Below are 27,023 nucleotides of genomic sequence, written 5' to 3' on the forward strand. Positions count from 1 at the left end.
CTTTGTTTCATTGTCATTAAAAAAATCTCTCAAAAAAATCTACATAAGAAAACAATGAAAACATGGAAAAGGAACAAATCTCACCAAGATGAACAACAACAAAAAAGCTCAAAAACCAACTCTTAATGTCAAGAACATCCCCACAGACCACTTCTTACGAGCAAACCAAGAGACCTTGGAGCTGCCAGCAGAAGGCATCTGACACACCACAGCAAGTTCACGGCTTCTTTGGGGGCCCAGCTGCCTTGGGACAGAGGAGCCAGCAACACACCTCACCCTCAGAGGCCAGTCCAGGGCCGGGGAAGACCTGAGCCTCCAGCACGAGGAGCTGCCAGAACAGGGGGAGGCGAAGGAGAGCGTCCCAGGAGCACCTATTACAACCCCGGGGGAGGAAGACCTGAGCCTCCAGCGTTCAACCCATGCCCCCCACATGGGTGGCAGGACGCAGTGGGCAGCGCAGGCTGGCGTGACTGAGGCTCACCCGTCCCCCAGGTGGCAGCGCAGCAGCGCGGCTGCTGTGAGCTGAGAGCTCAACCCACGTCCCCCACATGGGTGGCAGGACGCAGCAGGCAGCAAGCCGTCACTGCTGACACCCAGGGTACATGTCAGCAGGAGTCTGGACAACGAATGGAGCCAGGACTCAAATCCACATGCTGCAGGGTGGGAGGTGGGTGTGCCTCGGCCAAAGGCCCACTCCCCTCACACCCCACAAAACCAACAGTCCCACATCCCCCACAGTGTCCTCAGCGCTATTTAAATCATCCATTTTTATGAATGACAGGTAGAGTCAGTGTGTTGAAAGACATTCATCTCAAAGGAATTGTCTGGCCCTTTTTCCCAGCCTTGTTGTATCAGCACAGCCAGCAAACCAACACATTCCCCTTTATCCCATTACTCTCCGCCATGGGTGTCAGACAACAGGGCCTAGCACTGGGTGGGAAGCACGGCCCACACACTGCACTGCAGCATAACGCATGGGCCCTCCCCGCACTCCAGGCTGGCAGGCCCTTCAAAAGCCATGTTCAATCTAAGCAACTTCCTAACCCTATGGCTGCTCCCTGATGTAGTCTGCTCATTTATAACATCTTATTATCTCATTTGCTTATAGAACAAAATCCGTACCTAAATCGCATTTTGTTTCCTAGGAAAGGCAGTCTCATGGATTACGTCATAGCAAGTGACAGGCAGCTCAAAGCAAGGACGACCAAAAAGTAAGTCTAATTTACAGTCATCCCTTCCACTAAAAAGGAGAAATCTATTATCCTAAGACGACCTCACTTGCTTAAAATTTCAGGACATCAAATGTCACATTTCAGTTGAAGTCTGCATAAGAACTAGATCTCTCACTTTCTTAAAAATATCAAATACACTGTTTTTTTTTCTCATGGGCATCAGTTTTATTGAAAGAAAAAGAATCACGCAGACCAGTATTATCTTCTGATGCAGAGCTAAATTTACCACTCAATTTTAGAATCTGTTCATGTTGATGTGGTTCCTTCTCCTACAACTTTTAAATTTTTTTCTCGGAAACTAATTATAATTCTCCTGTTTACAAGTGTTTTACACTTGTAAGTCACTCCAAGTGCTTTTTTGGAAAGCGTACTATACATCATAATTGAAAATGACTAATCTTGAGTCAAGCATAAACAGATGTCTGATCAGTGTGCTCAGCACCCTTCCTCAACACACATCAATCAGCAAACTCTCCCAGTCCTGATTTCACACGGTTCCAGCTTGCCGCTTTTAAGAGAAAGGTGTGAGTGCCACGCCAGCAGAACTCATGCGAAGCTCCTCGGGAATCTCCCGTGACTGCATCCGAGCAGACGATGCCAGATTTTGAAGACTGGCTGTTTCTCATTTAGTTGAACCCCTCAAGGAAAAACATTTACAATGGCCCGGAGACTCCTGTGTAAAGCAGGTCCTCACTGCAGAGCAGCGGAGAACAGAAGCCGCTGAGGGCCGCCTGGCCTGGGCCGGAAGTCTCCAGGCAGAGCCTGCCTACGCAACCACATGTCTGCGGGACATGGCGGGACGGCCCGGGCACCCCACTCGGGTAAGACCCTCCTCAGAGCAGGATTCCGGCGTTAACCTCCCAGAAGTGGTTTCAGGACATGAGCACCTCGGCCACTGACATCAGCAGGTCTCTGTCTTAAGCAAACTTGCTACACAGCTCCATGACCGTGAAGTAGAGATATTCTTAATAACTGCCAGGTCTGACCATTCCTTTGGCTCCCTCAATGCAGCAAAAATACACAGAAACTAACTTGGTTGTCAGAAGACTTTCTGATGATGTCACGTGCTTCCTAGGCTCACAGGTGCTCTGTAGGTATTTCTGCTTTTCTGGACATGGTGCCTCCTGAGCAGCTGAACAACTAGGAAAGTTTCAAGATTGGACAGCCTAGTGAAGTGATCATGCTTAACAAACGTGCAGCTTTCCTGGAGTCAGTACAGCCAAGAGATGACTGGGGTGGCCATGGGCCGCGAATGAGCAGGCCTGCGCTGCCCCAGGCACCCAGGCGGCCAGGGCCCTGCAGCCCCATCAGCTAGATGCATGCTGTCTGCAGCCACCTGCAACACCGAGACACATCCTGAGGCCTCGAGGCTCAGGCTTAGCATAGCATCATTAGCACATTCCTCCTAGTGTGTCAAATGCTATACAGACTTCCTGTTGAAGTAACTGGCATTTTTCCTGTCGCTAACAGGCATCAGATTTCTAAACTGAAGAAAGAAGAAAAGCTTCAACCCAACAGCCACATATTAGTACTCAGACATGTCTGAGAAGATCAGGTTACTAAACCGGATAAATTAGCGTGAATAAATTAGGGGTACACATTCAGAACGGAATCGCAGCTTTTGGTCAGCAACATGTGGCCCAAAGGCAAGAGCCTGCCAAGGTGAGGATAGGACCTGGCATACGGTGTCCCGTGTTCCTGCTCCCACCCCGAGGCCACTGGGCAGTCCCCGCGTTGATGTCAAATGCACTGCCAAGCAGGATTACGGGCTTCCTCATGCGAAAGCTGCCAAAGGCTCCTTCTGTTAAGAGTCGTCCTCACACCCACGAGTGTGCCGTCTTGCCTGGATGCATTTCGTGCGGATGGCCACGGCCACCATGTGCTCGGTCCCAGAGCACGATGGCCATCAGGGCGACAGCCGCTGGGAGTTACTGTCTTCCTCGGCCGGAGTCAGCCTCAGCGTGGGCAGTTTCCGAGCAGGCAGCTGAGGACTCTGGCGGAGGTTGTCATCCATCTGCAGGAAGCACAAAGGATTCGTCTGACTCGTGCCATGGCACTGCGCACGTGGATTGCGGCTGCCCCGTGCCAGCTGCAGCCCGCACAGCCATAGGCTCCAACAATAACCTCTGCCAGCAGACCAGCTCTCAATAACTCTTAAATGCCACAGCTCGAACCTCAGCTGATTCAGCCTCAACAGAAAGCGACATGGCTCACCTTCACCTGGAGCGATGCCCCAGAACACGAGTTCTCCTGTCCTCAGCCACAGCATGGCTTACAGGGGACTGTTAATGGGAGGCGTCAGAGCAAGCTTCCCCGTACTGAGCTCTGCTTTACAAAACAGCCCCTCCCCGCCACGGCACCTTACTTGATCTCCAACACTCTGGAGACAGCAGGCAGCCACTGTCGCACTCTCTACGTCACACACCGGTCAGATGAGGCTGGGAAACTGCAAGTGGTCCGCCCTGAGTCGCAAGGCTGGTTTCAGAGCCAAGACCTGAAGGCTAGGCCTTCTTGTTCCAGCACTACCCTGCTCTCAGGGGCATCGCTCTGCTACTGTGACAATGACCTGTGTCCACTCCAAGGTACTTGGAGCACTCGGACCCAATGAAGCAAGGCAAGGAGACAGACTTCACTCAGCGGCCTTCCAAACTTAATGGATGCCAGGGCTGCCTCAGAGTAGCTGACCAACGTGGGCAGGTTAAGCTTAGCATCCTGGGAAGCGCCAAGGCAGGCAGGATCTGGAACTGGGCAGTGAGGGAAGCCAGTTGCACAGGAAGCAGCACCCTGGCCCAGCCCACCTTCCGAGGGCGGGAGCTCCACTGCAGCTTTGCGTGCGTGGGTGACAGCGACGCTGCCTCAACCTCTCTGGAAGCCGTCATGTGGCAGGCAGCCATGCTGCAGCAGAGGGACCGGGACTCCGGGAAGGAGAGGGCATGCAAGAGCAACTTCCAATTTCCCTATAAAGATGGCTTTTCCTTCCGGTAAGAACGGAATTCCTCAAACAGCAGTCTTTCCTTAAGATCCAGATTTTTCTGTGCAAATCATCAAAAAGCAGCATCAATAGGATTTGCTGCTCTAGTACCTTGTAGGAAACTATGACCCCCCCCACCTCTGGGGCGGAGCCAGCATGAGGGAGGGAGGGAGGGCTGTGTGCTACTGCCAACGGCCTGACACGATGGGGCACCAGCGAGCGCCTTGACCCGCCGGCGACACCGTTCCCTTCCTCTCAGGCATGAACCTGCCGCATGCAGAGAGTGGAAATTCTTGGACAGCCCTCTGACAGGTGATCTTCAGTCCCACACACTCAACATCTAATGCATTTCCTAAAATGAGATTTATGGAGTCAGCTAAAACCTGAGACAGACTGAGCTTGGCCAAACTTCAACACAAGTGAACTAGAACCATCTCACCTCCCACGTTACAACAGTCCATAAAATACTACAGAAAGGACCAAAAGCCCACCCCGCTGAATGAGAGCTGTGACCCTGGGATGGACACACTGACTGCATGGCCAGCCACCACAGAGGCCCCCACGCCCCCTACACGAGCCAGCTGAATGACCCTGGCAGATGACGGACACACTGGAAGAGCTTCAGGCCCCTCCGTGAGGACGTAGACGCACTCACAGGTACCTGCGCACACCCCGGGAACACGGCGCCTACAGCAGAACTGCAGGCCTGGGTTCTCGCGTCACACCACCTTGTTAGAGAAACCGCAGCTCTCACCTCCGCTCACCCAGCAAGAACCAAACTCGTGGCTTTCTCCCCTTCCCAATTCTTCAACATCTTGTTCACAAAGTGAACACCCCCGAATGTAGAAACACCTACAACAGGGAAGGCCAGGAAGGAGGGGGAGCAGTGCTGGTGGCCGGCAGAGGGACAGGCGCACACTGAAGTGCTCCCATAAGAGCAGCTAAGTGCAGGTGGCCACACACGGCGGGGCGGGGGCAGGTCAGCAAGCAGGGCATATTTCGGTTCTGCTTTTCTACAGCCGACTTTTTAGCATTCTACCGTGACAAGGACTAACGGTGTGGCAAAGGTAAAGCCCACACCCTGTCACATCTTCCCGACAGCGATCAGACCACTGCTGGCTTCCAAACACATTACATGCAAAAGCACACAAAACAGCCTTCTAGAAAGTAACCTCACACACCCAAAAACAAACAAAAAACAAACCAAAACTAAACCTAAAAGGCTGAGTCAGGACATGGCAGAAAGAAAAATTACAAACAAAAATACTAAAGTCTATGAAGCAAGGGGTGAAGTTAAAAGTGACCTTCTCGATCAGGCTGCACTCCTTATTGACCAGCTGCGTGAGCTTCCGCAGATTGGCGTCCACCGACTCGGGCCCGGAGGGGGAGATGCCTAGACACCAGGACGGAAACCAGGGAGGGCAGAAGAGGAGAGGGCCTTCAGCGCTGGCCGCATGGCAGTTCCTGGGGTCTCCCCACCCTCTCGCCGGCCCTCCCTCCCCCCAGGCACAAACAGAAGGGCCGTTCTTGGAGAGAGGGCTGGTGGGGCTCCACAGCCAAGCTCTGAACCAAAGGGGACACCATGTCCCTGAAGCAGCCAACGTGCCTGGCGTGTGGTGTGTGGTGTGAGCGAAGCCAGCCTGACGCCCCACTCCCTTGACCACAAGGATTTCCACAGCCACCCAGCAGGCACCTGAAGTAACAGGGCCTTAATGTCGGTGGATTCCTGAGGTCCGTCAGTTGGTAAATCTGGAACAGGACCCAAGGTTTGCTAATCACAGCTCTGAAGTAACAAGACTAAGTATTACTAAACTGGATGACTCCCAAGCTGTTGGCCTCTGTCCATATACAAATCACACAGCCTGACCCAAAGGCACATGTATGTGCCTGGGTGTGTGCTGACCTCCAAGCAAGCCAGTGATCTTTGTCACTTTGTTTCTTGTAAAGATGGTTCCGGCCAAATGCGGTGTCCCAGTGAGTTAAGCACGAGGCCCCCACGCTGTCAGAGAAGCACACACAAGGTGAGAGCGTCCTCGATTTACTATACCTCCAGTCTGACGCAACCAGTTCTCAAGCAGTGGAATCAGGGGAGTGTACCTCACCCAAATCAGGCTGCTGCTGATTTCTGGTCATGCAGGAAAATGCTAGAAGCAGCAGGTAAGAATCGTTTAGGATGGTTGCCATATATTTTAAGGACCTAGTACCTACAGTTTTTGTGTTCTAGAAGAAAATGAGCCATGTCCAAAGGGTAATTCTTAATGGACAAAAAGGGAAAAGTGTGTAAGACGCAGAGGACTGGCACCAAGGCAATGACCCCTTTCTAGAGAATTCAGTCAAGCCAGGATGTGCTACCTTGCACACTTCCTTACCCATGAGGGCAGGCGAGGCTGAGGAGCATGTGCAAGGACCCTGTGCAGGCCCGTGCCAGCTGGCGCAGAGGTGCAGGCCTGTGCCAGCCGGCGCAGAGGTGCAGGGCCGTGCCAGCCGGCATGGAGGTGCGCACCTGCAGGCGTGAGCCTGAAGTAGCTGTGTAGGATGCCATCACAGAAGCGGCACAGGTTGGAGAGCTGCTTCAGATGCTCCTGCAGCTGGACTTGTGGAAATCGCACTTTATAGAGCGGGGCGAGGAAGCCAAACACGTAGGCGTCCAAGGAGCAAGGCCTGGGGACACAGGAAGGACCTTTCCGTGAAGCACACAGGAAAATGTTGATTTAGTATGTTCAGAATGAATTCTTCATATACATGTGTCAGTTCTTAAGTCTGCAGTAGTCTTTTGTAAATGTTTGAAGATTTCACAATATAGTCTTTTAAAAACCCTTTTTGTTTAAAAAAAAAATAACATAGCTAGGATTTTATGCATGAAATAGTTTTTTAAAAAGACTAGTCATTTTTATCTGGAAGAAAATCACTCCTATTAAACTGAATGCATGGTAAGAACATTGCAGTGTTGTAAATTTGCAGCATGTTAAGTCAGTTAGATTGCCACTGGTAATTAAAATTTCCTGGAATAAAAGCCCATCAAATGGTCTTTAACAAAAAAAAACCATCTTTTCATGGCACAGGAGGCTTAGCTTTAGATAAGCGCTCATTAACAAATGCACACAATGAGATACACTGATGTTTAAGGGTGAGTACTCACGTGTCTCCAAAGAAAAACTGAGACGTCCCCAGTCTGTGTGACAGGAGATTGAGACACTCCTTGGCGTCTCTGTAAATCTAGTTAAGAGGGAAAGCACATGTGAGAGGTGGGCGCAGTGCCTGGCCTCCGCAGGCAGTGAGTGGCCAGGTGCGCCCAGCAGCTCACCTGGGCCTCCACCTCCTTCAGCTGGTAGAGCGGGGGCACGCCCTTCGTCAGCAGAATCCTGTCCAGCGCCCCCCTGGACATTCTTCCAGGCAGGATCAGACTCAAGGGGAAAGGAATCCGGGAAGCGAACCACGGCTTCGTCACAGTGAAGTAGTTGTCACTCTCAACCCAGAACGTGTGAAGCTGCAGAGGGACCAGGAAGACAACACAAGCGCGCCCCGTCACCAAGAGAGAAGGCGTCAGGAGCGCGCCCCGTCACCGAGAGAGAAGGCGTCAGCAGCGTGCCCCGTCACCGAGAGAAAGCTCCCTCCATCAGCATGAAAGTTTTCCATCAGAATCTCTATCTACAAAGTGCGCTTTGTATAAACTGTACTAATTTTCCAGCCAGAATGACTCAGGATGAAAGTTTTATATATATATACTTATATTTTTTTAATTGAAATATTTTATTTTATTGGAATATATTTTGTTGGAATCTTTTATTTTTTATTTTATTGGAATTATATATACATATATACGTGTATATATATAATTGGAAAGGCTTATTTACGGAGAGGAGACACAGAAAGTTCTGTCCACTGGTTCACTCCCCAATGCCTATAGCTGAGCTTATCTGAAGCAAAGAGCCTCCTGCAGGTTTCCCAGGCAGGTGCAGGGTCCCAAGGCTTTTGACCGTTCTCCACTGCTTCCTAGGCCATGAGCAGGGAGCTGGGTGGGAGGTGGAACAGCTGGGACATGAACCGGCACCCATATGGGATCCTGGTGTTTGCAAAGCAAGGATTTAGCCGTTGTGCCGGGCCTGAAACAATTATTTTAAATGTGTAAGTTTCACTGACTGATGTATCGTAGTCCCTGGAACAAGGTCTGATATGACTTTGGGACTCAGTAAGTTTTTGCTGATGAGTGACTATGGCCTACGACACCCTCTACAGAGAATTCGTACTTTCAAGATGACTTGTACGTTCACATCTCACATTCAGGTGGAACTCTGACATGTAGGAGAACCGAGCCGATGCCAGAGTGCAGAGCGAGTCCCCCTCCTGAACTGACCAATCCCATGCGGCCCAGGATTGCTCACCACGGCAGGCAACAGCCTCTCTTCCAGGAGTGCGACATATGCCAGTGTGTCTGCACCTTGCTTTGCGGTCAAGTCGAAGTCTGCGTTGTATTTCTAGGAGAAAACAGACCCAGAAAGCATTGGAGCCAGACAGCACCCAAGTCCAGAACACTACACAAATGGCACACATCATGTGGAAAGAAGAGAGTGACAGAACTTGGGGAAAATGGCTGCTTACTGCCCATGTTCTTAGCATGGCATCAGATACATAGGTAGCTAAGAGGTGCGTAGGGACCCTTTTTATTAGTACTGCTATCTCAGTGTTTGCTAACGATCTTTTTGGTGCTGGGGACACAATGCAAACTTAATAAGTATAAGCAATAATTACTTTTAACAAGAAGGCAAAAGTTCCAACTAGTTGCATTTTTTTCTTCCAGTCTGGAAAACTCTCAAATTTAACCGACACATTTCAAGTATCAACTTGAAATCAAAGGCAACTGTCAGATCAGGGGCTTTTTAAAAATATATTTTCACACCTTTAAACATTTTGGATGCATTATCCAAATCCTTACACATTCAGTGTATCTGGATCCGATATTTCACAACAACTTCAACTACCACATCAGAGTAGCAGCTTGAAAATAGCTACTACTGAAAGGGAACCAGATATCACACTCAGCACAAACTACATAACAGCTCTTCAACTCAACAAAGTATAATGCTCAAAATGGCTACATTGCTTTTTGTACATGTTGCAGTAGCATCCAAGCAAAATATACAAGGACAAGTCATCAGCAGGTGACTTTTCAAATTATACTAAAACTTGTACTTTACACCAGGCATTCTCAAGTCTATTTTTCATCAAACTCCAGATATCTCAAATGCAGTGAGTTGCCAAGAAAGAAGAAAAGAGTCTGAAATACAAAGTACAAAAACAACAACAATACAATGTATTTTTAAAGAAAAAGTAACATGCAGAGAACAACCATCTACAGGCCCACCCACCTGTTTTCGTAAAAAGTTTAGTATCTTTGCAGGCTGACAAACGATGCTGTCTTCAGCTGTCAAAATGGGTACGTCGCCTACAACCAAAAGGCAATTTACACACACACACAAACACTGTGATGTCTTTAGAAGAGTTTCCAACCCTTTGAAAAAGCTACACCAATTATACATGCAGAAGGGAAAGAATGAGTAAGCTCATCTTTTTTTTTTTATTCCCCATCTAACAAAAGGGCAGCTCTAGCGAACATGTCCGTTTCTCACAGTTTCCATGGACTTGGCTGGCACGCCAAGTGACTTCTTACTCAGAACGACCAAACCACGAGAGGTGGGCACAGCCAAGCCTGGGGAGGCGGGATGGCGGGAGCAGCGTCCAGGAGCCCCCCACCAAGGCGCCCTAGGGGTGACAGGCTGTACATGGGGAAATAACGCAGAGTAGAAGGGGCTACCTCGTGGGCCTCTCCAGGTGCTGTCTATGATGTTAACTTTCAGGGGCGCCCCAGAAAACTTGGCATAAGCCTGCAACAAGAGTTTGCAAGGAAACGTTGTAACCCGAGAACACACAAGGCCAACCCGCGGGGCAGGTGCACCTGACAGCCCTTGGGGCGCGCGCACCTGCGGCCAGCTCCGGGGGGACACAGGGGGAGACCCCGGGGCTCCTCGTTCCCGCCCCCACCCCCAACCCCAGACAGCCCGAGGCTGCAGGAGGAAGCCCGGCGAGCGTGCTCAGGCCACAAGAACTCCCACTAGGCTCCCGCCCTCGTTTCTTCCCGCCACCCCCGGCCCGCGAGGTGGCCTCACCATCACCACCAGGGATTCGCTGTGGACCGAAGGGAGACCCCAGCCGCCTCCCCAGCAGCTGAGCTCCAAGGGGGCCGCCATCTTGCCGGGGCCCCGACCTCTGCTGCCCCGGAAGCGCTGTCGCGGCTCCCACTTCCGGCAGGTGGAAGCGCGAGGGCGGGCCGAGGGGCTGCGGAGGACCGCGGGGGACCCCGGCTAGAGGCGCGAGGGACGCCCCGAGAGTCGGCGACCCCGAAGTGGAGCCCGAGCCGGAGTCGGCGGAGCCCTCAGTCCCGCCAGGCGCCTGCCGCACGTCCCGCCAGACCTGCTGCCGGTAAGTCTGTTTCCTGACAGGGTTGTATTGGGAATGGCGACGCGGGCGCCCCGGCCGGGTTCCGGCCCAGTTCAGGGAGTCTTGGAAGACCCGACGGGGCAGGCCGTGCCGGGGTGGGGTCCCCTTCCCTGCTGGGGTCGGCCGCCCTCGGCTGCAGTCCTTCGTGGGTCCTACTCGGACCCTTGGGGCTATTGAACGCCGGGTAAATATTTCTTGAATATAAAACCCCACCCTTATATATGTGTTTTAAATACTTAGGTGTTTGAGCGGTAGAATTAGAGAAATCTTCCATCCACATGGCCGCCACGCGTCTCCCACGTGGAAGGCAGGGACCCAAGGACTTGGGCGGCCACTTTTCCAGTTAGCTTTTTTTTTTGGAAAGTAACATAAAACGCTCTATTGGGGGGACGCAGGATATAGTCAAACAGGCCGAACCCCATGTCGTCCTTCTTATTCTCCTTCTCTTCCGCTGCTGCAGGGGCTGCACCAGCAGCCGGCTGCGGATCCCGGGGCAGCGGACTCGGCCACAGCCCCTCCAGCGGGCACACTGGCCAGCTTGCCAATGCCTGCCGGAAGACCGAGTGAGCTGGCCTGCACACACATGCCCCATGTGTGTCCCGAGTCCAGGACATGCCCACATGTGCATCCACTGACGCCTGGGACCAGGGAACCTAGTGGGGGTGGCCTAGGCTCCAGTCACTGGCAAGAGGGACAGCAGGACTTTGTGACCAACACCCTGCTGGAAGCTCACGGGCCAAAGGACCATGGTCACTGGGCCCCCTCCTTCCTCTCATCCCAGGGCCTGGCAGGAGATTTCCAGTAACCCTGCCAGGCCTGTGGCCACACCAGCCGCCCTGTGAGCACACACACACACCCCCCCCCCCCCCCCCCCGTACCCACGGCTGTGGGAGAGGCCCACATGCTCTAGTCCACCAGCGAATCCAGTTAGCTTTAACAGGGAGCTGGATCCAAAGCTGAGCAGCCAGGACCCCAGCTGGCACTCATGGGGGCTCATTGGGGTTGCAGCACCAGCCCCAATCACCAGCAATTTCTCAGAAAAACTTTTAAAGAGGAAACAAACAGGTGTGGGCAAGCATGACCCAGGTCCCTTGGGATCCCAAAGCTGTGGCTCGTGAATCTTTTTTCTGAAAGTTCTGGTAGTTTTTCTGGGTGGCCCTCCCTCCACTACACATACTCACACCTGCCCTGAGTCCCACCGAGCTTGGACCCATCCCCTTCAACAATTGAAAACCCCAAGGAAGTCCCTGGTCTAGTCCACAGTCATGTGCTGGCGCTCCTTTACTGCAGACATGGCATGTGGCCTGCAGTGCCTGTTGGCTAAAGACTTTTCATGTAACAGGGGCTCCTCCTTCCCAACCCCAGAGAGCCCGAGGCTGCCGGAGGGAACCCCAAGTTCTCTGAAGTGTGTCAGAGATGACATGTGTTTGGCAGCAGCTGTGGCCACAGCGCTCAAGCTCTGGGAGAATAGAGAGGGAAGAGGTGAGTTCTCTTCCAGGAGTTTGTAATCGGCGGAGGAGACACAGCACAGGGCAGGAACAAGTCAGGCCGTCACTGGACACTCACAAAGGCACGTCCTCTGGAGGCTGTGGATGGTGTCTGAAGAGTCCAGAGAAAAGAAGGTAGCTCAAGTGTCAGGTTCAAGTAATGGGCCTTCTTGTTTCTGGGTTATCCCAAGCTGTAAAGCTCCATGTGTGTTTAGTGCAGGCTGGATATATTATAGTAGACATACCCAGAGCCTAGGGTATTCCCAGACGGCGTGTGCAGGTGCGTTGGGGGGGAGAAGGTGGGGAGAGGTCAGGAGGCCATTTTTTGTGTCAGTGTGACTGTCTGCCTCCCTGCCGCCATTACATGCAGTGGTTTTCTTTGCATTAAGAAGTGAACTCTTCCCTTGGGGCTGGGCTGAGATGGAGAGTCCTGCACCACTGCATGCAGCTGGAGGACGTGCCCACAGAGGTGCCTTGTGCCCGGTGCCCAGCATCTGTCAGCGCTGGGATTCCTCCGCAGAGCCCACATTTGCTAGATGGGATGTTAAGCCTTAGAGTAGCTGATTGCACAACAGGGTTGAGGATTGTTCCAGAGAACCCGTGTGGAAATCCGAAACCTTCAGAAGCCATGCCTGGTATGGGCGGTTGGGCCCTGCGCCTTTTCCTGGCTGCTGCAAAATCATTTCAGATTCCTACATGATCTGCAAAATGTTCGTGGGTGTGTGAGACGGCCTGAATCAGCTTCGTGATGAGTATTCCAGACTGTGTTTTCCCTGAAAAAGACATCTTATTTTTTAAAAGATGAACATTGAAAATGACTTCATCTGGTGCTAGTCACCTGAGCTCAGGGGACCAGGTCCTGGCACTATGCCTGTTCCTGTTAGGTGTATTAACGTAGAGGTTATGATGAGGGCACTGCTAGGATCTCATGGTCTGGATGATGGAGAAGCTGTGTCAGGGTTGTGATTGGTCATTGTGCCGTGTGGTCCATTGTGGGAGGTTAAGCCGGAGAGCCGTGGAGGTGCCTATGGGCCTTAAGGTGCTGTGGCTGAGTCCCGTGCTCAGGTGTGGAGTCTTAGGGAGGAAGGCAACAGCTGTTGGCTCAAAGGCAGTGTGGCTTCCTGGCTTGACTTGGTTAGCCCTGTACCTGGGAGCTGGTCCCTCAGCTCAGGCTCCTGTTGCCCTAGGAGCTGTCACTGTGTGGTAAACACTCAGCAGGCACTGGCATCTGTGGAACCAGAAGTTGGCTTAAGTATTGGACGTCACTCGTTGAGTCTTCACAGTGAGTCCTCGTTGGAGGTAACCATCATTTCCTGTTATTTTCAAGGAGGGACCATCAACATACAGATGTGAAAAGACTTTCTGAAGGTCACACAGCCACAAGGTGGGAGAGCTGGGATTTGAACCCAGGCAGTCAGGCTCTGAAGCACTGAATGAGTATCCTGCTGTCCCCATAGCCTTCTAAGTAGTTGATGTGGAAGTCCAGATGTTCTCATGGTGGCACTGTTGCTGCCATGATGTCACCATCATGACCTGAGTCATGTTTGTGTAGCATTAAGCCTTTCAATAAATTCATTAAACAACTGCCGTGCGTCCCGCGCCCTACATTGCAGTCTGGGGATTCACACTCAAAGGATGGCTAATGCAACAGGTCTCTTGTTTGAGATCACCAGAATCTGATAGGAGGTGGCGTTTGGCTTGCTCTGGCTTTAAAGAAGTGCCTTAGCAGTTCTGCAGTGCTTGGCAAAGGTCCTATGAAAGAAGCAGGCCGCTAGCTGACCTTTAAGCATAAATCCTTGGAATCAGAGTAGCTCACAAGAAGGCCTCCACATTGACCATGCTGCATTGGCAAGGGTGTGGAAATGAGGGGGACCCTGCCAAGGATCTGAAGAGAAGTGAGCAGATGCTATTAAATGGGAAATTTCTCTAGGCCTGTGGTTCTTGGAGGTGCAAGGGACAGGGACCTCACCTGGGTGTGGACTTCTTGCAGGCAGTGTTTAGAGGTGGAGCGCAGCCTGAGAGGAATATGTTGGGCCATGAAAAAAGGCGAACATTTTAGAGAACACGCCAGCATTTCCTAAAAAGTCAGGGGAACGGGCGACTGCTGAGCACGTGTGCAGTCAAGTTTGTATTGAGGAAGTCCAGCATAATTGCATTAAAATTCCATCTCAGTGAGGTTGGTTCCAGAATGGAAAGGGGTCCATTTGCATTTTGCCGTTTGTGGAGGTCTGATCATCAGGGCCAGAGCAGGATGGCGAAGGAGGGACAGGGCCCTGAGAATTGCCTGAGGAACTGAAGGGTGAAACACAAGTTTCAGTACTGTCCAGCTTGATGTGTACAGTGGCTTCCTGCACAGTGACTTTGGTGCCCAGGAGTGTAATGGGGACCAGGTTCTTTCACTGACTTGGCAGCTACACCAGGCCACCAGGCAGTGGTCAGTCTTGGAAGATTCATGTTGCTGTGGCAGCCTGGGAACCTTCTGTCTCAAATACAGCAAAAACTAAGATGCTGTCCTTGACATGATACTCAGTTTATGTTGAGAAAACAACGTAGTTACTCTTAAAAGTAGAGAACCGGGTAAAGGACCCTAAACAAGAACCTTCGCTCAAAGTGGCAGGTCAGCACTAGGCTGTGTCGACATGCATGTTGATTGTAGCACCAAGGGAAGCCACTAAGGAAGCCACTGCAGCAATCTACACCCAAAACACTAAACCCACCAAAGCAGAATGTCTTTAAGGCCCACACAACCCAAAAGCAGGCATGTGCACCCATGTGTGTGGGGATGAGGAGACGGTGATACACTCGCTGAGAAGAAACAGAAAACAAATAGTGACAAATACAAGCCTAAAATACCAGTGATTGCTCTAAATGTAATGGTCCAAATGCACTAGTGAAAAGGCAGAGATTAAGTGTAAATTTAAAAATGCCAACCAAATATACACTATTAATAGGAAACTTCTTTCCAGGTTGGGACCAGGTCTCGCCGCTACGTGGGCTGCCCACTGTGCAACTCGGTCAGCCGGGATCACCTGTGATTGGTGTTCAGGGCTGCTCTGCACACAAACTGAAGCCTGACCTGTCCTCACCGGCTTGCAAGCAGAGCAACTGCCTTCTTTCTGCTCCCCCCGACTCGGAAAGCCAAGGTAGGACCCCGGGTGCCAAGGACGTGTGTCCAATGCAGGACTCTTCACTGTCCTGCCAGTGAACAAAGAAACGTGGACCCTCTGCCACCTCTAGGTATTGCAGCTGCACAGTCCCAGCAGCTGGCACCTGGTGGCCTTCTGACTGCAGGGAGGTGACAGCAGAGTCCCCTAGATACTGATTGGCTCCTGGGCCAGCAGCGTGTGAGATGGGACGTACGTCGAAAGACAAGCGGGATGTCTACTACCGCCTGGCCAAGGAGAACGGCTGGCGTGCCCGCAGCGCCTTCAAGCTGCTGCAGCTGGATGAGGAATTCCAGATCTTTAAGGGTGTGACACGGGCTGTTGACCTGTGTGCAGCCCCAGGCAGCTGGAGCCAGGTTCTGAGCCGGAAGATTGGGGCCCAGGGGCCTGGCCGAGTGGTGGCTGTGGACCTACAGGCTATGGCTCCACTGCCAGGTGTGATCCAGATCCAGGGGGACATCACCCAGCTGTCCACTGCCGAGGAGATCATCCGGCACCTGGAGGGCTGCCTGGCGGACCTGGTGGTGTGTGATGGGGCTCCCGATGTGACTGGGCTCCATGACGTTGATGAGTACATGCAGGCCCAGCTGCTCGTGGCGGCTCTGAACATCGCCACACACGTCCTAAAGCCAGGAGGCTGCTTCGTGGCCAAGATCTTTCGCGGCCGAGATGTGACACTTCTCTACAACCAGCTGCGTGTCTTCTTCCCCAGTGTTCTGTGTGCCAAGCCCAAGAGCAGCCGCCACTCCAGCATCGAGGCCTTTGCCGTCTGCCAGGGCTACGACCCTCCCGAGGGCTTCCGGCCAGACCTGAGCCAGCCCCTGCTGGGCCAATCCTACGATGTCAGCCAGCTGGCTGGGCCCACCCGCGTCATTGTGCCTTTTGTCATTTGTGGGGACCTCAGCGCCTATGACTCGGACTGCAGTTACCCACTGGAGCAACAAGATGGCTCTGAGCATAAGTACAGCCCCCCCCACAGAACCCCCCTTCCCTCTCCCACGCCAGGGGGCCTGTGCGTTGAAGAAGGGATGGATAGCCAAAGAGTTCCACCCTCAGGCCTATCCCGGCAACAGAGTGGACATGTGGTCCCAACCCCTGGCCACCCCTCAGTACCACATCCTGCTTGCCCCTAGATGGCAGATAGTAAGACTGAAAAGGATTGTTCACATTCCATTTGCTGACAGTCTGATAAAAACACTGACGCTGCTCGGTACCAGGAAAGACAAATTGTGAGTTGATCCTAGTAACAAAATCATGTCAACTGTGGGCCTGAGCAAACAGGGCACAGGTTGGAGTTTGCAGTGGCCACCACAGGGACGCGAGGAAAGCAGCAGAATATAGGTGTGCGGGATTCCTGATGGGCCCTGCCTCTTGTCTGCCTCTGCCGAGGTGTGCTTATGTCCACAATTTCCCCAGAAAATAGATTTGTAGCCTGCATAAAGGATAGCTGTGAGTGACGGAGGAAATCCCACTTACTTTGATGAATGAATGAAATTTAGCTTGATTCCCAGTTATAAATGCTGGCAACAAATCACAGTAGAAAAAAAGCATCACCTTCAATTTTCCCACCAATACAAAAAACCCTTATTTCATGTTACAGTTGGAGGTATATAACAATATTATTTATATTTGTCATCACTGTGAATGATAGCAGATTTCATAATTTGATGTCCTAATGAAAAAGAACCACTCCCCCTCCAAAAAAAAAGCTTAATCCAACGTAAACATGTAAGTAGGTTGAAGATAAAAAGATGAAAAGACTTTATATCATGAAAACATTAGTCAGGAAGGAAAAGCATGTGTGGATATACCAACATCAGAGACGAAATTTAAAGGCGAAGTGATTGCTATGGACAAGCAGGACATTGCATTGCTCCGTCAAGAAGACAGCCATGCTGAATGTGTGCACCAAGAAACAAGGCTTTAAGAGGCACTGTTGATGATAATGGAGGAAGAACTGGTCTGTAACCATAGTTGAATAGCCGCATCCCCACCCTCAGCAGTGGATGAAACTGCTGGACAGAGAGTAAGTGAAGTTGCAGGTGAATTGAACAGGACCAAGTGAACATTTAAGACCGTTCCACCCAACATGAACACAGGTCCTTTCCGTACACCCCTGGAACATTCTCCAGCTTTAAACTATCTTATGTCAGAGAGCAAATCCCAACTGGAATTTGTAAAATTCGTAGTTAATTTACTCTCTGATGACGCTAAAATCAAGTTAGAAAGTAATCAGTAACAGAATCAGAATAGCCAAACCCTTGGAAATTAAACAGTATAATTTCTACTTGCAATTAGTGGATCAAAGAGTCTCAGTGGAGAAAGAAATGCATTCGGAAGAATGATGATAGAGATACAGTATACCCCAGTAAGAGAATGAAGAGTTAGGCCACAGTCTGGGAGAGCTTTTCAAAGTACATACTTAGGCAAGGACCACTGTCTATAATATACAAGAACTCTTAACACTCAACAGAGGAACAAACAACTACGTCTATATAAACATACTTCACCAAAGGGGATGTGTAGGTGGGGAAACATCTGGAAAAGCAATCTGTATCATTTGTCTTTATGGAATTACAAGTTAAATCAACAGTGGGATGTCACCATGCACCTGTTAGGATGGCTGAGATAGGAAAAATTGACAGCACTTTACTCCTTTGCAGGATATTCAACAACAGTTACTGCCGGGGAGTACAAAAGTGCCGAGGCGGCTCTGCAGTGTCTTCCAGAGCCAGACATTGTCCTGTGTTAGGGACTGGATTATTCCCCTCCAAGGAGAGGCTTAGGAGTCCTACCCCAGGACCTGTGAGTGGGACTATGAGATCGTGTGGAATTAGGATAGGTCCCCCCGCCCCCACCTGGCATTCCTAGGGGACGGGAGGCAGACACACAGACCACAATGCACGAAGCTAAATGAAGACAGAGTCTGTGAAACTGTCTAATCTAGTTCGACATTCTGGAAGCTGCAGAGCCCTAGAGACAGGTTTAAAAAGCAGGGCCTGCCAGGGCTCTCTGAGGGAGTGGAGGCTGGGAGGGTGGAGGCTGAGAGGTGAAAGACTGGGCGCTAGGGAGGGCGGGCTGGTTCCCTGTAGTGGAAATGTGCTATGCCTTTGTCTAAACTCATGGAATTGTACAGCACAAAGCGAGACTTTTAATGAATGTAAAATGAAGGAATAGCTTAGGTGGTTGGGGGCTTTCAGGGTGGGGTGCAGACTGTGATGGAAGAATCTGTGATTCCCTAAAAGTGCAGTGGTGGTGACCCAGGTAACCCTGGAAAAGAGTGTAGCCTTCCAGAGTGAGGGTCAGAGTGGCGCAGGAGCTCTTTGCTCTGGCTGCTCTCTGTGTTCCCCAGAGAGAGGGTATGAATTTCTGCCCAGCCCTGCATGTACACACTCATGGACTGATTGGATGCGGGTGGTGGGAGAGGGCACCTGCGTAAAGTACAGACGTCTGAACCAAGTGTGGACTTCAGCCATAGTGCAACAGTGCTGTCTGTTAACTGCACATGAACCGCCAGTGGGAGATGCAAAAGAACTTGTGAAGGAGCTGAAAAGGCAGAAGACTGACTTGGATAAACCACGTGTTTGGCAGATGATTCATCTGGAACATACAAAGGATCCTCAAAACTCAGCAATACAGTAAACAACATGCTGCTTTATGACCCAACAATTGCAATGCTGGATTTATCCAGAAAAAAATCTATGTTAAAAAAAAGTAAGCCATGTACGCAAGCATTCATAACAGTTTTACTTTTGATTGCCCAAAATAAGAAACAGCCTCAGCATCCTTGACTAGGTAGATGGTTAACTACAATGTGGAATACCATGGACTGCTACCCAGCAATAAAAAGAAGCAACCAGTTGTTGCATACAACTCAGATGGATTGTGAGAATTATCAAGGTAGATTTAAAAAGCCCATCTCAGGAAGTTATATATTGTACAATTACACTTATGTAATATTCCTGAAATAATATGAGAGGAAGCAGTTGAAGGATTCCAGAGGTCGGGGATGTGGTGTGGACGGGGATGGCTGTGGCCATCAAGTGATGCTCAGAAGAGCTGTGGAAATGAGACGCTTCTGCGTGTTGACTGTTGACAGCGGCTGCACAATTTCATGCATGTGATAAAATCGGATACAACTACATGCAGGCACAAATGAGTGCTTGTGACTGCTGGAGCAAGCTCTGTGACTTGTACCAAAGGAGAATTCCTGCTTGTAATATGTGGCTCTGGTTCTATGACGTGCGACACTGGGGAGGACAGTCCAAGGAGGTATACAGAACTTACTTTATACATGAGTGTTACAAATTTCTATGAATCTGTGCTGAGTTGAAAATAAAAGCTATTTTAAAAAATTAAATTTGAGGTCATGGTGTGTGATGCAAAAACGGGTTCATGGAATACTGTCACCTTTAACCTCAGGCCGTGAAAGATGTGCAGCGTCTGTGTCCATGGAGCTTTGCCAAAGACTTGCTTTCTAATGTTTGAAGCATTTAAGTGTTTTCTCAGAGGTGGTGCTGAACAGTGTCCAGCGGAATGGACAGGTGGGGACAAGGAAGTGCCCAGGGCACCTGCCAGCCCCAGGACTTCCCATGGCACCGCTGGGTCACAATCAGCCTTAAAAACCCCAGGAGTCCTCAACATGACCCGCTAACCCTCCAGCATTCATTCCTTCTCTCTGTCTCTGTATATATATATGTATATACACGTGTGTATATACATATAGCCAGATTTACTGGGGGAAAAATAGGAAATTCACACGTCATATTTCATTGTGGTAATTGAAAAGTTATAGCTACCACTGGTAGCAATCACATGTCTTGCTTATAACTTCATTGACCAATGTGCAAAGAGGGAAGCAAGGAGGGGAGGGGAGGGACGGGAGGCAGGAGACAGAGCTGGCCTCGAACCTGCCAGGTCAGGGCTCCCACCTTGCCGTGGAGGGTCCCACCAGTGGCAGCCCACTTTGAACTTGTCTCACAAACAGCAGGCTGAGGCAGCTACTCTCGCCCCCCCGACCACCCAGCCATGAGGTAGTCACAGCCACTTTAAAGCAGTCCTCCCCACACCCGCAGTGCAAGTAGACAGGGAGTACAGTCCCCTCCAGCGGATAGGCAGCGTCTGTTCAGAGTGAGCGGGGAGAAGCTCTCACGTGCATCCCTCGGGACGCCAGCAGATGCTGCAGACAAATTCAACAGCAAAGTCCCACCTGGCTCCAGAACCCCTCCTGCCATTAGAGTGTGAGTTACGCACAGGTGGTCCGCGTAGTCCACTCCCCAGCAAGTTCTTGTTCCATAACCACAAACAGATGGGGGAGAACTCATGAGAAGCTCCCCCCACATGCGTCGTGGGCTTGTTCAAAGCACAGCTGGGCGCAGGGAGACAGGAGGCTCGTCCCCAAGTCCAGGGGAGACAACGTGGAAGAAGAGGAAGTTTTCCAGTGAGCTTGGATTGCCTGGGGCCTGAAGAGGGGGCACGGGCTAGCCAGACCCCCGACACACGGCTGTGCTGCTTTGTTCTGAAGTCTTTCTGAACCTCAAGGTCATGTGCTGTTCTGGCTGGTAGGACTTCTGGGCATGGGAGGTGCCTTCCTTCACCAGGGGCCAGCCTGAGAGCAGAGCTGTCTGCTGAGGTGCTGCTCGGGGTTGCCTTCACAGTCAAACATACCCATATTGCAGGGAAACAGACAAGCTTAGGGTGATGACTGAGCTGTACAAAGCTGCTCTTCTGATTCTGTGGTAGGGGGTAGCAGCCCCCATCCTCGGGGCCCGGGAGCAGGACCCTGTCCCTGGCAGGCATCCCCATGGACCACCTCCCAGGGTTTGTTCCGGGGATGGCTCTGTGTCTTGCCCCCTTGTTGTCCAAGTCACTCTATTGGAACCTTGTTATGCCTTACCTAGTACCACCCTCCATTCCTTTCTCCAGCCGCTGGGTTTGATTTAGAAATTCCAAGAAATACAGCCATGAACCCATAGATGGAGGATTAGAAGAGTGTTTGTCATGGGGCAGAGCTGCCTTCTGCATTCTGCAGCCCTGTGAGCTGGAAACAGAGAGAAGCTTAACCCTTGGCTTAACCCTTGGGTCAGGAGGCCCCAGCCTAAATGCAGGCTACCTCTGGTACTTTTTTTTTTTGCTTGTCTCTTAACTCCTTTTTGTGAATATTTATTCTGGTGCCTTGATACCACTAAACAGATTATCAAAGGAAAAAAATTGCAAATGCATTGATTTTCATAGTAATATTCACCAGCTGATCACACTTTGGCAAAAAGTAGTGGGTTGTGAATTTCTTAAAGTTTAGCAGCTTGTAAGTTGTATGTGTAACAAAATAAGCATATAGTTAAAGGTTAATTTAATTAGTAAATGTGTAGCTAGCTGCACAAATTGTACTTAGAATTTCACTTCCCAGACCTGACAGTTGCGTGACTAAATGGAGGTATCCCAGGCCTGTTGTAACAGACTCAGATCATAAAGCATCTGACTTCATAGTGGGCCTGGTACAGAGGGGTGAGGGCTAGAAATGAACTCCGGGCAGAGGAGGCTGTGAGGGCCAGGTCCTGGCTACGTCGGTGGGCAGCTGACATCTGCTTTCCACGTGGCCTGTGCCATGCAGCGGGCAGCTCTGATTCCTGCTGTGTGCCTGGCCGTAAGGCAGTCCCAGCTCGGGGCCAGAGGTCGGAGCTGGGGCAGGTCGTTCTGTAGAAGGGAGGTTCCAAGTGCCCAGGCCCTGGGATCACGGTACCGTCCCTCAGGATGCCCTTGACCCTCCATGTCCACCTAAATGAGCAACCCATCTGTCTCCTGCCTCTGTCAGCTGCACCACTGACCTGCCAGGTGGGCGGGGTGGCTCCGTGTGTGTGTTGGGCAGGGGCTGGGCAAGCTGTGTCCTGTGCATTGTCAGATGTCCAGCAGTGCATCCCCTCATTGTCGTGATCAGAAGTGTCCCGAGGTGCACAGAAGGGGACTGTTTGGAGGAAGAGGCCTCTTTCTGATCACCTTCGGGTCAGTAGGGGCCGTGCTTTTAGGAAGAAAGGAGACAGCCATGCATCCCCAAGTTCCTCATTTTTTACAAACAGGTTTACCTTGGGCCCCCATACTCCTTGTTTAACAGTGTTTTGGGAGGCATGCCAAGGGAGGGCTGGGGGCATGGGGTGGTTTTGCAGCCCAGAAGCTGCTGTGTACTGCAGCAGCCCCCGTCCCAGGCTCTGGAAAGCACACGCACAGGATGAGAGGCTCAGGTTCCCTGGGCGGCCTCTGTCCAGAGGCAAGAGAACAAGAGAACACTCAGTGCGGAGGCAGACGGCTCTGGAGAAGCAGAGGAATGGAGAGGCCAACCTGGCCACCCAGGTGCAGAATCCTTGGGTGTCCACTATGTCCAGCTGCCCCAAGATGCACCAAGAAAAACGGTGTGCACTTTGGTTTTTCAGGAAATAATGTGGTTGTGAATTTTGCTGAGATATCATTGCTCCCTGTTTCCCAAGAAAACATACGCATGTTTAATTGGCTGTCAAAAGCCAGAGAGCCAAGCGTTGGCGCATACCCGGGGGAAGTCTTTAAAGAATTAACCTTTCCCGTCTCCATGCTCTGGTTACCACTCCCCAGCACACAGGGAGAATCGCTAGCAGCTCCTGCTGCCAAGGAATTCTCAGCATAATCCCACTTTGGACCGCCAGGTTGGAGTGAAAAACCAAGTTGGCGTCCAGGAAAGAGAGACTCAAAAACACAGTGGCTCCTACAAGATTCCCAAGAGAATGTGCAAGCTTTGACTCTGCCGTTTAACATTTGAAATCTACATCTCAGAAAAAGTTATTTTAATTGAGTCATCCTAGCTGAATCCAGGAGGCAAACACCCCCGCTGCGTCACTTTGTGGAAAACTGTATCAAGGTGGCTCTCCGGAAAGGGCCTATGGTCCTCCTGTTGGAATGCTCAGGGTCCAAAGATCCAGCCGAGACCACCAGGCCAAGCTCACCACATGTCCTCAACTTCGAGGGGCCCAGCAGAGCAAGTGGCCCCAACACAAACTCGGAACTGGAAGGGCTTAGGAGAAGGTGCAGGTGTGTGGAGAGCAGCAATGTGCCCTGTGTGGGAGGGAATGCTGGGTGCAAGCCCTAAATCCAACCCAATTGTAGCTTCCTGCTAATTATGTGTCCCCGGAGGCAGCAGTGATGGCCCAGGCCTTTGGGTCTCTGCCAACCACATGGGAGAGCAAACATTGAGGTCCAGGTTCCTGACTTGGCCAAGACCTGATTGTAGCAGGCATTTGCAGATCGAACTTGTGGATGGAAGATTTCGCTGACTTTCTCTAACTTTCAGATGAAATGAAAATGAGCAGAAGTCGATATAAGTGGTTATCTTTAATAAATAAGCAAGGAAAAGCAGCCTGGTGTGTGTCACCAACACAGACTAAAATCCCAGCCGTCTGGCTTGTCAGGCCAGGGCAGGAGGCAGGGTTGGTATGAGGGCAGCTCCACAGCAGTGCTGTGCACAGGTGAGGAACTTGGCAAGTGCTGCTGAGTGACAGCTGTGATGGTGGCCACTCCACGCCCCACGTTGAGACTCCTTGGCAGAAACGTCCCCAAGGCAGGAATCAGGCCCTGAGCCCTGTAACACAATACTGGGGAGAGTCCCCTGTGGCCGGGAGCCTGACAAAGCCCTGCTATCTCTAAGGAGGGAGCGGGCCTGGCTTTAACACAGGCATGCCACCTCCATGGGGAGAGAAGGCCTTCTGTGTCACAGGTGACACAGGTGTGATGTGGCCTCTGGCAGATGTGACACGGTCCCCAAATGCACTGTGACTCGGAGGAGACGAAACTGTCCCAGCAGAGGTAGAGGGACTCCAGTAAGCAGCATCTATCTCATTTGGTGGAGCCACAAGCAGCCAGGGAGCCCTGGGCCCATCGGGGTTGTGGCCGGTGACTGCAAAAAGAGGGGAAAGTTACTGCCAGCATTGTTTATGACTGGGTGGGGATTGTGGCCCCAGACACAGACTGGTTCTAGTGCCATGGCAATGAGGCTGTGAACTGGACTGGTGAAGACACTACCACCTAACCTTGGGCCTGACACCAAGGCCGAAGACTGCCTCCTTGTTGGGACAAGGACAAGACAGCTGGGCACCCAGAGATGGGATAGCTGTGGTGAAGCCCTGCCCAATCCTGTGCCTCAAGAACCTTCTGGAACCTTTTATAATGCTGCCCACTCTAACAGTGCGCTACTTGACCAGAGCAACAGCATCCTCAGCAGGAGTCAAATGACTATGGAAGGAATGGGGAGGGTCCCTGGAGAAGCCCTTTGATACAGCAACGTGGACAGGCTGGCTCCCCAGGGAAGGGTTTCAACCCTAGGGACATGGAGACTCTGCCCAACAGTACTCCAGTTGAAAATATAGTGGCCTCAGCCCCAGCATGTGCTCTACCAAGCCAAACTTGTCTCCTGTCTTATGAAGCCCGTGTAATCAAATTGCCTTGAGCACAGAGCTGTATGTTCTATAATAAAAATGCACAGTTAGCCTGAATCACAAAAGAGCATCATCGTGGGTGGCAACAGCCTGGTTCCCAAGAGCACATATCCCTTTTCCCATGCTTTGTTAATTTGCTAGAATTTTCTTACATCAGAAAAGATGTCTTTGTTAGAGAGGGCTCAGGACAAGTGGGGAAGGCCACTCAGAGGGTGTCATACTTTCCCCAGACCAAGCCTTCCCTTGAGATCTGGAGTGGATTTTTTCCCCTACAAGCTGAGTCATTACCGTCAACTTCCTCAGTTGCCAGGACACCAGGCTCAGTGAATGAAGAGGAATATTCTTCAACCAAAAAAAGTAAACAAACATCCATTGTCACATTCCAGGGTGACCCACAGGCCCCAGGTGCCATGGAAGAGCAGCCTCCTGGTGTCATCCACAGCTGTAACAGAGACTGTTTCCATCCCGGGGCTTTCCTGAGCCCAACTAGCCCCCTAAACTACTTTTCTCACCTGCATGTTGGCCAGCATGTCCAGCTATAGCAGCAGGCCCAGGTCCCCAAGAGGGCCCGTGTGTATGGTGACGCAGCTTTGTCCTCACTGGTCCCGTGTGTATGGTAACACAGCCTTGTCCTTACTGGGCTTCAGATTTGACCCCAGGCCTCACAGGCAGCCGAGAGCCATTTTGGCCCCCAGCCCCACTCTCTGCAGGTGTCATTCCCCCAAATTTCAGTTACCCGCCGCCAGCCATGGCCCAACTATATTAGACATACAATTCCAGAAAGAGGCATTCATTACTTTTAAATTCATGTCATCTTGAGTCACACTGTGCTGATGTCCCCATGGATGACAGGCTCACTCCCCACACCCACCCACTCGTTACTAAGCAGCCAGGGTTCTCAGATCCACTGTCACAGCATCACAGCACTTGTGTTCAAGGAACCCGCGTCGTACTTGGTTTTGGCTCCAAAGAGCAAGAGTGGCGATGCTCTGGGTGTGCCAGGGAGAAGCTGTAAAGTGTTGTCTTCCAATGTCGGATCGGTAAGTTAGGCGTCCTCACTGGTATGTCTGGGGTGAAACGCAGTAAGCAGAGGGTTCAGCAGTGTCTGTGGGCCCAGCAGGCACTGAGGGATTTGGGCCAGGCGATCCTGTGCCTAAGGGAAGCGGCTGTCATTCCACTTGTAGTCAGGACACTTAGCACTTAACTCAGCCCACGAGGGCCAGGCTGGGCTCTGGGAGTCCAAGGTAGAACTGTGGCCTGGCGTCATCTTCTGGAAGTTGCCCGCCACCCTGAGCTGCAGCTTGTCATCTGCTGCAGGTGTCTCACCTCCTGGCTCTGGGTCCACGTGAGACCCATAACTGCATTCTGTGGTTGCTCAAGGGGTGCAAACTTTCTGCTGCCTTCCCCAGAGGTGCGGGGAATGGAAGGGACACGTGCATTTGTTCCCTTTCATTTGGTTATTCAGTTATTGATGTTAATTTCTTTTATAAAGATTTATTTTTATTATTTTTTATTGGAAAGGCAGATATACAGAGAGGAGAGACAGAGAGGAAGATCTTCCGTCCGATGATTCACTCCCCAAGTGAGCGCAACGGGTCGATACTATGCCGATCCGAAGCCAGGAGCCTCTTCCGGGTCTCCCACACGGGTGCAGGGTCCCAAAGCCTTGGGCCGTCCTCGACTGCTTTCCCAGGCCACAGGCAGGGAGCTGGAAGGGAAGCGGGGCTGCCGGGATTAGAACTGGCGCCCATATGGGATCCCGGGCGTGCAAGGCGAGGACTTAACCACTTGCGCCACCGCGCCGGGCCCTATTGATGTTAATTTCAAAGGAGGAGAAGCATAGATGGTCCATCTGCAGGTGCATTCCTCAAATGCTCCCAACAGCCAGGCTTGGGCCAGGAGTAGCCTGGAGCCCAGAGCTCCACTGGAGTCCCCCACATGGGTGGCTGGGATCCAAGTGCTGCAGCCATCGTCCGCTGCTTCGGGGTGTACGTTAGCAGAGCTGGGACTCAACCCAGCATGAGGGTAGCAAAGGGGAAGACATAGATGAAGCTGGGGTCCACTTCGCCAGAGCTCCCCAGGAGAACCATCCTCAGCACCATGGATGCCACACCCCATCCCTGAGCACCTGCACTGCCCTCCCCCGCCCCCCCCAGAGTCCCCCTTGTGACCCCTCCCCTGTACGTGCTCTGAATGCTGCTGCCACAGCCCTCTCATTCTAC

General features: G+C 51.5%; 2 protein-coding genes across 2 annotated transcripts; one reads left to right on the top strand and one right to left on the bottom strand.

Annotated features, from left to right (window-relative positions):
- Positions 1-550: 550 nt before the first annotated feature.
- Positions 551-10,449, bottom strand: MTX3 (metaxin 3). Its single transcript, XM_040985970.1, has 9 exons — positions 10,368-10,449; positions 10,016-10,085; positions 9,570-9,646; positions 8,586-8,678; positions 7,508-7,690; positions 7,343-7,419; positions 6,707-6,864; positions 5,508-5,596; positions 551-3,246 (listed from the first exon to the last, which is right to left on the bottom strand). Exons 1-9 carry the CDS (start codon positions 10,446-10,448, stop codon positions 3,139-3,141), a joined length of 936 nt encoding a protein of 311 aa, XP_040841904.1. The 5' UTR covers position 10,449; the 3' UTR covers positions 551-3,138.
- A 120-nt stretch (positions 10,450-10,569) lies between these two features.
- LOC121160294 (putative tRNA (cytidine(32)/guanosine(34)-2'-O)-methyltransferase) lies at positions 10,570-19,396 on the top strand. Its single transcript, XM_040985971.1, is given in 3 exon segments — positions 10,570-10,680; positions 15,152-16,317; positions 16,319-19,396. Coding segments are annotated over 2 exon segments (1,047 nt in total). The 5' UTR covers positions 10,570-10,680; positions 15,152-15,534; the 3' UTR covers positions 16,583-19,396.
- The last annotated feature ends 7,627 nt before the right edge of the window (positions 19,397-27,023 follow it).

Source organism: Ochotona curzoniae, unplaced genomic scaffold (genome assembly GCF_017591425.1).
Source record: "Ochotona curzoniae isolate NIBS_2020 unplaced genomic scaffold, NIBS_Ocur_1.0 contig_4501, whole genome shotgun sequence".
NCBI classification, from domain to species: Eukaryota; Metazoa; Chordata; class Mammalia; order Lagomorpha; family Ochotonidae; genus Ochotona; species Ochotona curzoniae.